We start from the raw sequence: 12,678 nt of genomic DNA, 5'->3' as shown, positions 1-12,678 counted from the left end.
CCTCACGGCAATCCTCTTCTCTTTGGGCATGTCGGGTCATCAGTGGTACTTGGTACTCATCAGTGTAATTTTCCAGAGGGACATTCTGCCCCATTTGGTCAGTTGGGATCAGGAATGGTCATTCTCCAATCTAATAGGGCTCTGACTCCTCAGTTTCCTGCATACATATTCTTCCTCAGGGTGTTGACTTCAGTGTCTGTCCTTGTACTTTCTCATGGCATCCCTATTATGCGGATGCCACAATCAAACAAGCTCTTGTGAAAGGAGCCATTGGTCCTGGTGCATGTAATTTCTCTGGTGATCTAATTACTTGCAAGTGGTTTTACAGGTATCGGTGCTGGAGACTGCCTGTTACCTATAGGTGAAGTTAACCAGCATGGCTCTTTGCTTGGGGGGTTCACAGCATATCTGCCCTCTTACCTCTAGCCATCAGCCAAAGATTTACCCGTCTCTCAACTCTTGTCTTCCCTTCCTCTTCTCCTCTCTCTTTTAGCTCTTCTTTTTTTTAATTTATTTTTTTGACAGTAAAAAAAACCTTCAATTTTAAAGTTACAAAGTATCCACAAATCACAGTCAACATACAAAAAATAGTATGCAAAGATGTTCGACATCTATACAGACCTCACAGAAACCATAGCTCATGACATTTTGTATGCCCGTATTAAAGGAGCAAGCATCATCTAGACCTTTTTAAACCCTGGATAAATTGAAGGGAAGATGAGAGAAGGGAGGGGGTGTTCAAGTGGAATTTATTCATGCGACCAGATTTTGTCATCTTTGGCCAGACAGCCTCTGTTCATATATGTCAACTGGTACATAGGAAGAGTGATCTGACAGCTAGTTTTCATTGAAGAAGAATTTTTCTTCTAGCGTAGTAAGATGAATATATAAAAAACTGTAATTTAGCATGTTTTTTAATCAGAAATGTTTCATCAATACCTAGCAATAGTGCAAGAGCATTTGGTATCAACAGTAGCTTAAGTAGTGTCAAAACACCTTGTGCGCTTCTAGAACCCTTTCCAATATTTGATGCTGCTGCTACCACCTATGTGCTCTCACATCCAAATGTCAATAATAATTAAAAACCTATATTACAAAAAATAGTCAAAATGTGGATAAATGCAAACATTTGTTGTACTCAAAAAAACAACAACATAACAGTGTAAACAATCACAGTGGGTGAAATACAATTGAAGGTAATCCCCTCAGTTCTACCAATTTGAATACACTAAGGCCCAGATTCTCGTAGATGGGCGTAAAACTGTGCGGGCGTAACGTATCTGATTTACGTTACGCCGCCGCAAGTTTTACAGGCAAGTGCTTTATTCACAAAGAACTTGCCTGTAAAGTTGCGGCGGCGTAGCGTAAATCACCCGGCGCAAGCCCGCCTAATTCAAATTAGCCGGGTAGGGGGCGTGGAGCATTTAAATTAAGCGCGTTCCCGCACCGAACGTACTGCGCATGCGCCGTCCGGAAAATATCCCAGGGTGCATTGCTCCAAATTACGTCACAAGGACGTCATTGGTTTTGACGTGAACGTAAATGGCGCCCCATTCACGGACGACTTACGCAAACAAAGTAAATTTTAAAATTTCGACGCGGGAACAACGGCCATACTTAACATTGGTTGCCCCTCATACCGCGCAAATCTAACGTAAACGTAACTTCACTGCGTCGACCGCGTGTACGTTCGGGAATTCGCATATTTAGCTAATTTGCATACTCGACGGGGAAAACGACGGAGACGACACCTAGCGGCAAAAAAAAAAATTGCATTTAAGATCCGACAGCGTAAGAGCCTTACGCCTGTCGGATCTAATGGATATCTATGCGTAACTGATTCTAAGAATCAGTCGCATAGATACGACGTAAGCCCTTTGAGAATCTGGGCCTAAAAGTCCATATTTTCAAGTGCTGGAATGTGCACTTCACATGTGTGGGCCTCTCTGCCCTTATATAAGCAATCTCATTAATCCATGATATACCTGTGGTCCACCTCAGTGTGCCATATGTGCTTACCTTTCTTATTGGACCCATATAATTTATATCATATAGGTCACACGTAATGTTTATAATTCCTCACTTTGCATCATAAATGGAATCAGCCTCTCTTCCTCCCAGGATATGATGCTTTAAATGGGGGAAAGTTGGTGGACAGGTCCCTTTACCAGATCTAGCTTAGGTTTCCATAGCGAAGAATGACACTCCCAGAGAAAGAAGAAAAATTGCCAATGGTGCAATACTGTTAAAAACAACATACTTCTTTTATAACAATGTAAGCACTCACATGTAAAATCTAATGGACAGCATTGCATTAACTCTCAGTATAGATCAGGAAACCTGCAATTCGCAGTATCTCTCACCAACTTCCAGTTTCGATCTGTACTGGAAGTGATGTTACCCAGCTCCGCCTGATGCGCTGCATCATAGATCACATGATTTCCCTTAGAGATGTTAATATTTTTTGCTTGTGAGGGCTTACAATTTTAATAAAGCATTGTATTGTTTTTTAACAATATTGCACCATTGCCAATATCCCCTTTTCCCTGGGAGTGTCACTCTTCATTATGAAAACATGCCAGATCCCCCATTTAAAGGATCTTACCCTGGGAGGTAGAGAAGCTGAATCCATTTATAATCCACAGTGAGGGATTGCAAGCCTGTGTAACCTATATGATATAAATTATATGGGTCCAATAACAAAGCTGAGCACATAAGACACACTGAGGTGGTCCACGGGTGTATCACCCTTATTTGGGATTACTTATATTAAGGGCAGAGAGACCTGCATGATTGAAGTGGACATTCCAGCATAGTAGGTGCAACAGATTGTGAATTTATTTATGTTCAACAAATTTTGCATTAATTCACATTTTGATTATTTATTTTTTGTAATATAATAGAAGAGTGGTATTGTAGAGCAGTGCCACAGCAAATTATTAATATTAAAGGTAGCTTAAGTGCTTTGGACAATCTGATTGCAATTTGATTCAATAATAAAAAACCTGAGAGTCACAGCATGTGATGGAAGGTGTCGGTGGCACCTGACATTTGTTGCAAAGGGGGGCAGAGGGCCAGGTTGATGTGATGTAGCCTCTGGCTTATGTAACGCATCCTATATATAAAAATTAATATTGGACAAATTTGTCCTTGGCATAGATCATGAGTTTAGTGTATTGAGCGATCACATCCTCCCACTTCTCCTCTGAAAGGGCAGGTATATCATTCTTCCACTTCTGGAACAAAGAAGTGATCATGTACTGCATGTTTTAAGGTGAGGAGAAATTGAGGAGAGGGGTTTGGTCAAGTCAGAAGCTCTCAACAAAGGTTCTAACCCAGGAGCCACATGTGTTCCACGATTTCCTGTTCTGGGATGGTGGGTTGGCAAGCACAGATCACGATTGCTACCCTAGAGCATCAGTGTTGTGAATGAAGCCAGGGGTAGAGGAAGCAAGCGGCTGCGGAGCAGAGCCGCATAAGCTGTTGCTTCCTGTATAGCGCCGGCTCCTGGTACAGGCAGAGTGATGCCAAAGGCACTCTGCCTGGGACAGCAACAGACTGCAATACCTGAATGGAAGACTGTTATTAAAGGTAAGTTTATTACTAAAATCACAGCGTATATATGGGCATATCTGTTCTGCAGTGGTTACCGAGCTGCTTTCAAACTGATCCGCAGGTGTAGCGCAGAACACCTGAGGGTTACCTGCACTGAGCCATAGACTTCTGTTATTACCTGCGGGTTTGGTGTGCTTTTAAAAAAGTGCAACACACCTGCAGGATATAATAGAAGTATTTGGCAAAGTGCAGCTAACCCACAGGAAAGCCACTGATGCACTGCGCTGGTAATAACCGTATTGAGTCTTCCAGTTAGGACCTTCACCAGCATCTTTGCATCCATGGTAAGGATGCCGGGAGGGTCTAAATTTGAAAAGCATATGAAAGTGTTTTGTGCAGGCAAGAAATGATAATGTCAGCTTAGTGTGTATAATATTTCACCTGAAGGCTGTCGGTCCCAGAGGTTTTATCAGATTGTAATAACTTGATGGTTTGAAGTATCTTATCTGGGGTGATATCGGCCTGCAGGCTTCAATGTGAAAGCCCGAAGGCTTTCACACTGAAGCAGTGCGCTAGCAGGACCGCTCCAATAGTCCTGCTAGCCGCATCTTTGGAGCGGTATAGGAGCGGGGTGTTTACCGCTCCTATACCGCTCCTTCCTATTGAGATCAATGGGAAACCGTGGTAATACCGCCGGCAATGCGCCTCTACAGAGGCGCATTGCTGGCGGTATTAACCCTTTTTCGTCCGCTAGCCGCGCCGCTATACCGTCACCGCACCTCCACTGCCCTCGTGTAAAGGGGCCTTACAGAGTCCAGAAGAAATCTAGCTGAGTTTACCATTCAGATGATGTCAGTTTTTATTGGATTGCATTGAAAATGCCTCTGTCACTTTGAGAGGAAATAAATGAAAGGCTTTAGATGCACATTACAGCAGCCCCAAACCTGGATTAATCATTATGTACAGTAAGCAGTTTCACAACCGAGGAAATGTTTGCTTTAAAATAAAACTATAGATCAATATAACACTGCATAGTTTAACCCTGCGCGCTTCCCTCTTGCCGATTCTGATATGTCACATCTGTTTTTATGCAGTTTTTGTACTCTTTGTTGTGTACCATCACCATTAATAAATAAATAATTAAAAATAAAAAATAAACAAGAAGAAGCATAGCTTTGGTCTTTTTGCCATGTCCTCATCACAGGGCCTAATAATCAAAAATAAAAAAAAATATGTTTTTCATTACTTGGGGGTGGGAAATTACCCTGATAATATAGACACAATAAGGATTTAAAGCAGGATAAAATGTATTGTCTGAACTAGCTAGTAAATGTCTTGTGTAAAGTAATCACATAAGAAATTCTGCAGGGTAAAGAGCTAATGTCAGGTGACACTCACTTATTGTCATATGTGAAGAAAACAATAAGTCATTACACAAATTCCACCAGATAAAGCAGGATATCTAAGATATTAGCCCACAGCAAAAACGAATAAAGGGATGAACCCATGTAGACAATACATAATCTGTAAAAAGTGTCAGTTCTCAGACTAAGGAATTTTAAAAGGCCACACCTTTTAAATAATGAAAAAGTTAAGTGCCTGGTATTGTTCATGGTTATAATCTGGTGACATTCCTTCACACATATTGTAGTCAACAAGCATGCAGTTTATTTTAGCTAGTTTAAAAACGTTTTGTTCATTTGCTGACTCTTTCATGTGAAAATGTATGCGGTTTCTTCCTTTTGAAAATATTCAATAAATAAACAAAAAAAAATAAAGAATGTGTTAATTTAAAGTATATGTTGTCAGTACACAGATCCATATCATATACGTAGTCCACATATTTTTGGGGAATTAAGTTATTGCATCGCAATTAATGGTAGTGCAGGACCCCTTCGCCAGGCTTATGACATTCAAATTGCAGGAAAAAAATATTTAAAATAAAAATCTACACCATGTCTCAAGCCAGACAGATTTCAAACAAAAGAAAATTTACACCATCAGAGCAGTTTCATTCAAATAAAGGCTATATGCATACGACTATGCATGATGTTGTTTATGGTGTTTCCTAAAAGAGTCACACCAGTCCGAGCCTCTGTGAATTTTCTGCATTAAAACACTTAAACAATGACAGTATGCTAATTATTGGGAAATTGTATTCATTATGTTTGCAGATACTACAAGCTATGTAAAGCTGGACCGAGACCCACTGTGCAATACAATAAAAAAATGAAATGCCCTGGTTAACCTGGGCTGGTCCAATGGTTACTTAACCAAAGTGATGTTGAAATTCTCATGTAATGAACGTCCCCATCTCCTGATCATTTATGTCTTGCCTAAAATACTTAAACGGATTTCACTGTCGACAGTTAGGCTCATTGTATTTGCCACATGATCTGTGACACAACTTCTAGCTCGCCTCATAGGCTTTTACCCTTATCCAAAATGACCTGCATATAACCAGTACACAAATGACATTTGGAGAGGCTTATGCCGCATACAGACGGTCGTTTTTTGCGATGAAAAAAAATTAAGTTTTAAGTTATGAAAAAAAACGACATTTTTGAAACTTAATTTTCAAAAACGATGTAGCATACACACCATCGTTTTTCAAAATGCTCTAGCAAAGCGATGTTACGTTCAGCACGTATGACGGCACTCTGTTCCATTGAAGCTCGCTTCATAACTTGCTTCTGAGCATGTGCGGGTTTAAAAATGTTGTTTTGCCCACACACTATCATTTTAATTGACACAAAAAACGACATTTTGAAAAATGACACAAAAAATTCGAGCATGTTCGAATTTTTTTTTGGTCGTTTTTCTGAAGACATAAAACAACGTTTTCCCCACACACTATCATTTTAAATGACGTTTTCAAAAACGTCATTTTTTTTCATCACAAAAAATGACCGTCTGTACGCGGCATTAGATCATACTCTGCATTCAAAGAAAACTGGAAGTTGCTGACTATAGACATTAAATCTCTGTGTACCTGCTTACCTAATGAAGCAGATTTACAGGCAGTAAAACACGTTGTCTGCATTTACATTAGGGGGCTTATCAACAACTCTTGTTTGAATGTCTGAGTTTTGAACTTGAGAACAACTATTATGTATTTAAGGGGGAATTATATGCAAAGCAGTTCAGCTGCCTCTGATCTGCAAACTTATTAGTTGGTTGACTTGAAGAACATGATATTTATGCCTCTACCATATACACTGGGAGTGTTGTTTGATCCAGAATTTTTCCCAAGCTGTATTACTTTTTTTGATGTTAATATCACCAAAAGTACACTGACCATGTCCATCGATTCCAAACTGACTGATGGGAACAAATTACTACATTAGCACAGTGCAACACCTTTTGAGAAGTCTACCCTATCCCACAACTTTTTACTTTTTGAAAAGCTCTAGTCAAATGACTGAACCTATACAGATTCTCTTCCCCTAGTTATTACTCACTAGACTTTACATTGCAAGTTACAAAGTGAGATATGGGTGCAGCTGGCTAAACTGTGTAATAATCAGTACACTCTCAGCCAAAAACATTAAGGGCTAGATTCAGGTAGAATGGTCTATCTATGTGCCGGCGTAACGTATCTCAGATACGTTACGCCGCCGTAAATTTGGGCGCAAGTTCCGTATTCAGAAAGAACTTGCGCCCTTAGTTACGGCGGCGTAACGTATTAGGTCCGGCGTAAGCCCGCCTAATTCAAATGGGGATGATGTGGCGTGTTTTATGCATATTAACTGTGACCCCGCGTATTTGACGTTTTTTACGAATGTCGCATGAAAAAATCCCAGTGCGCATGCTCGAAATTACGCCGCAAATCGTCAATGCTTTAGACGTGAACGGAACATTCGTACAGCCCTATTCGCGAACGACTTACGCAAACGATGTAAAATTTTCAAAACTCGACGCGGGAACGACGTCCATACTTAACATTAGCTACGCCTCATAAACTACGTAAAAAAATGCGCCGGCCGGACGTACGTTTCTGAATCGGCGTAAATACCTAATTAGCATATTCCTTGCGTAAATATACGGAAGCGCCACCTAGCGGCCAGCGTAAATATGCTGCCTAAGACACTTACACCGGTCGGATCTTAGGGAAATCTATGCGTAACTGAATCTATGAATCAGTCGCATAGATACGACGGCCTGCACTCAGAGATACAACAGCATATCCGGAGATACGCCGTCGTATCTCCGTTCTGAATCTGGCCCACTGATTACTGAATGGGCACAAGGAATTTCCTGACTTTATCATTCCTGGGTCAGCATCGTAGTTTAAAGGTAGATGCTGCTCCCAGGTGATACTTGAACAAAGATAAGGCTCGTCTTCTGGGGCTGATGGCTTTGTCAGGGAATACATTGTATTCTTTTTGCAAATTAATAAATACTTGCAAGTATTAAACTGATCTATTACTAAGCAAGCATTGACCTAACCTAAAAATCAGGTCTAGATTGTGCTAGATTATTTTTAAAATGCTTGCACAAAAGATATTTACATTAACATATTTCACATGTATATCTAAAATAGAATAAAGTTCCTCTTCTTCAAGCAAATATGGCAAAAGGATAGAACATCTAGTACTTATTTCTGAATTATTCTATTTTTCATTGTTTTTCCAGATCACCGGGACCAGAGTGCAAGCACATTGAATACCCATGTCGTTATAGTAGTCCTGAAGCTCATACCCAGATGTGTATACCGTACCGTGTTTTTGCCCCAGATGCACTTTTGAAAAGGTGTAAAGAGTTGTTGCTTCCTTTACTATGTCATTGCCTAGAAGCTGCTTATTCTGTGGTGGGTGTTCATCCATTCTCAAGGCTTGATGTTCTCATAGTGCCACCCAATTTCTCTAGTTTAGGAATGGCAAGGTAAGCCTATTTACACCTTTTTACTTTATTATTTTATTAATCTGAATGTAAGGAACTATGTGTTTTTTAACTCCTAACACAGTATCTTCATAGTGGCTTTCTTTAGAACTGGGTGTAATATTTAATATGAATATCATGTGTTAAAGAATTAATGGTAGGTGAAAAAAAAAAACAATTCTCTAAAACGGTTGCCAAAAGGTAAACCGGGATAGGTAAAATATTTGTTCGCAAAGAAACATATTATGGAATCAACTTGTATACTTTTTTTATTTTTCTTAAAGTGTAAATTAATTTACTGTATGTTAATGTATTTTAAGGTCATTTGAAATGCTTTTAAATCTAATGCCGCGTACACACCATTGTTTTTCCTGACGTTCAAAAAGCCGTTGTTTTTCACAACGTGATTCCTCTCCAGCCTGACTTGCATACACACTTTCATGCAAAAAAAAATCTGACCAAAGCGCAGTGACGTACAACACATACGACGGGACTATAAAGGGGAATTCCTTTAAATTGGCGCCACCCTTTGGGCTGGTTTTGCTGATCCTTGCGTTAGTCAATTTTGATGAGAGACGATTCACGCTTTTCAGTCTTCGTGCTTTTCAGTCCATTACACTGTTAAGCCTCGTACACACGACCGAGGAACTTGACAGGCGAAACACATCGTTTTCCGCGTCGAGTTCCTTGTTAGGCTTGTCAAGGAACTCGACAAGCTTGCTTTGCGTACACACTGTCAAGACAAAATCTCCTCGTTCTCAAACGCGGTGACATACAACACATACAACGGCAGGGGAAGTTCGATTCCACTGGCTAAACTCTTGGGGCTGGTTTTGCTAATCTCATGTGTTTGCGTGTTAAGTAAAAGTTTGTTAAGAGACAATTTGCACTTTTCAGTCTGTTACAGCTTGACAAATGTGTTATCTCCATTACAAATGCTACTTTTACTCCCGTCTCATACTTTATTCTGAGCAAGCGCGGGTTTCTTAGCATACACATGCTCGAGTTTCTCGTCGGAAACCAGCCCGACCAGGAACTCGGTCGTGTGTACGAGGCCTTACACATGTGCTATCTCCATTCTGAATGCTAAAAAACTGCCCGCACGAGCGCTCCCATCTCATACTTGATTCTGAGCATGCAGTTTTTTTTCCCTCGGAAAAGCATACACACGACTGACGGTAAACACAACTAGAAAAAAAGAGAGCTGGTTTCAATTTTTTGCGGGCAGTTTTTTAGTCTAGAAAACTGCTAGGGAGGATACACACGACCGGTTTTCTCGATCATTATAAAAAATGGCAGTTTTCTCGTCGTGAAAACCAGACGTGTGTACAAGGCATTAACCACTTAAGGACCCCTTAACGCCGATATATGTAGGCAGAATGGCATGGCTGGGCACATCAACGTATAGGTACGTTGCCCTTTAAGCCATGGGCTCCATGACCGTGGGACCCGCGGACCCGATCGCCACTGGAGTCCCGCGATCGGTCCCCGGAGCTGAAGAACGGGGAGAGCCGTGTGTAAACAGGGCTTCCCCGTTCTTCACTGTGGCGGCGTCATCGATCGTGTGATCCCTTTTTATAGGGGGACACAATCGATGATGTCACACCTACAGCCACACCCCCCTACAGTTGTAAACACACTTGAGGTCACACATAACCCCATCAGCGCCCCCTGTGGTTAACTCCCAAACTGCAATTGTCTTTTTTACAATTAACAAAATTTTATGCTGTGAAAATGACAATGGTCCCAAAAATGTGTCAAAATTGTCCGAAGTGTCCGCCATAATGTCGCAGTCACAAAAAAAATCGCTGATCGCCGCCATTAGTAGTAAAAAAAAAAAATGAATAAAAATGCAATAAAACTATCCCCTATTTTGTAAACGCTATAAATTTTGCGCAAACCAACCGATAAACGCTTATTGCGATTTTTATTTTTTTTACCAAAAATAGGTAGAAGAATACGTATCAGCCTAAACTGAGGAAACATTTTTTTATATATATTTATTATAGCAACAAGTAAAAAATATTGCATTTTTTTCAAAATTGTCGCTCTATTTTTGTTTATAGGGCAAAAAATAAAAACCGCAGAGGTGATCAAATACCACCAAAAGAAAGCTCTATTTGTGGGGAAAAAAGGACGCACATTTTCTTTTGGGAGCCACGTCACATGACCGCGCAATTGTCCGTTAAAGCGACGCACTGCCGAATCGCAAAAAAAGGCAAGGTCCTTTTTAGCTGCATTTTGGTCCGGGTCTTAAGTGGTTAAGCTTTCATTCAGATAATACCTGGTCAACATGCCATCATGTTCTTATTTCCTCTTTCAGGGTGACAACTTTATGCCTGTCTTCAAATTGTTCTCCTGTGTTGTCACCCTGACACACCCTCCTAGTGAAAAACAGTGTAGTCCTTTCTGGATTGCATGTATATGGATTATAATGGCTGCAGAGATAAAAAGGTGAAACTTGTATATTATTAAAAAAAACGTTATATCTTAGGCTGCAATATTTACGCTGACCGCTAGGTGGCGGTCAGCGTAGAATATGCAAATGACTAGTCACGCCGATTCTCTAACGTACGCTTGCCCGCCATAGTGTTTTAACGTTGTTTCAGTAAGCGTTACGCGGCGTAAAGATAAAGATGCCCCCTAGGTGGCGTACTCAATGTTAAGTATGGCCGTCGATCCCGCGTCGAATTTGAAAATTTAATGTCGTTTGTGTAAGTCGTCCGTGAATGGCGCTGGACGCCATTTACGTTACAGTCAAAACAAATGACGTCCGTGAGACGTCATTTAGCGCAATGCACGTCGGGTAATTTACCCGACGGAGCATGCGCATTACGATCGTCGCGGGAGCGCGCCTAATTTAAATGATCAACGCCCCCTACCAGGATCATTTGAATTAGGAGGGCTTGCGCGGGTGGACTTTACGCGACGCCGCCGCAAGTTTACAGGTAAGTGGTTTGGGAATCAGGCACTTGCCACTTAAACTTGCGGCGGCGTAACGTAAAGGACATACGTTCCGCCGCCTCAGATATTTAAGAATATGCCTTGTAATGTTTATGATCAACAGTTCTTTAGCCAATGTTATTCATTTAGGCCTAGATTCACGTACGGCCGATCTACGTTGCGCGGGCGTAGCGTACCGTATTTACGCTACGCCGCTGCAACTTAGAGAGGCAAGTGCTGTATTCACAAAGCACTTGCCTCCTAAGTTACGGCGGCGTAGCGTAAATAGGCCGGCGTAAGCGCGCGTAATTCAAAGTAGGCTGTAGGGGGCGTGTTGTATTTAAATGAGGTTTGACCCCATGTAGATGCATGGCCGAACGAACGGCGCATGCGCGCGCATGCGCGCGCATGCTCAGTATCACGTCGTATTTGCCTGTGACGTGAACGTAATTTACGCACAGCCCTATTCGCGTACGACTTACGCAAACGACATAAATAAGATACGCTTGTTCCGACGTCCATACTTTGCATGGGATGCGCCACCTAGAGACCAGCTTTATCTTTACGCCGGCGTATCTCTAACATAAACGGCGTAACTAATTGCGACTGGAGCACGTACGTTCGTGAATCGGCGTATCTAGTCACTTGCATATTCTACTCCGAACTCAACGGAAGCGCCACCTAGCGGCCAGCGTAAATATGCACCCTAAGATACGACGGCGTAGGAGACTTACGCCGCTCGTATCTTAACCTAATTTAAGCATATCTGGTTTGCAGAATACGCTTAAATTTACGACGGCGCAGATTCGGACTTTCGACGGCGTATCTACTCATACGCCGACGTAAGTCTCTGAGAATCTGGCCCTTAGGGTTTAAATTGTTAAGTAGCTTTTATTAAAGGATTGAAAAGGCAGTTACAATATTTAATAAATTACTTTATGTCATAAAGAATTCAGATTTTTATTAATCTGTAAAATATTTGGCACAGAATCTAGGAATCGTACTGCTTTGCAGATATGAAAATTAGATTGTCTAATTGTGTCTGGTTGTTGCTGAACAGAGACGAAGGGACATAGAAGGGCTTATTTAGTAGAATGTGTAATTTAGTGATTTAAGCCTGTGGCTGATTCAGAATCCAGCTCTAACTACTGCCATTATGTAGATTTGGAGAAATCATTTTATCTGCACATGTTCAACTCGCCCATCTGTAATTGAGTTTTGTAACAATGTCCCTTCTCTTGGACGTAGCAAGGTTAAAGCGGAGGTTCGCCCAAATAACATTTATATAAGACCAAATTC

At 41.1% G+C, this 12,678-nt stretch overlaps 1 protein-coding gene across 2 annotated transcripts in view; it reads left to right on the top strand.

The window, feature by feature from the left end:
* The window catches only part of LOC120941932 (aminopeptidase O (putative)), a 525,264-nt gene that overhangs the window by 75,076 nt on the left and 437,510 nt on the right, over positions 1 to 12,678 (top strand). For both annotated transcript variants that reach the window (XM_040355486.1, XM_040355487.1), the window contains exon 5: positions 8,191 to 8,439. In XM_040355486.1, coding sequence (XP_040211420.1) covers positions 8,191 to 8,439 — 249 coding nt within the window. The remainder of the gene's footprint in view (positions 1 to 8,190; positions 8,440 to 12,678) is intronic.

The sequence above is a fragment of the Rana temporaria genome, chromosome 1 (genome assembly GCF_905171775.1).
Source record: "Rana temporaria chromosome 1, aRanTem1.1, whole genome shotgun sequence".
Classification (NCBI taxonomy): Eukaryota; Metazoa; Chordata; class Amphibia; order Anura; family Ranidae; genus Rana; species Rana temporaria.
This window is presented reverse-complemented; position numbering and strand designations above follow the sequence as displayed.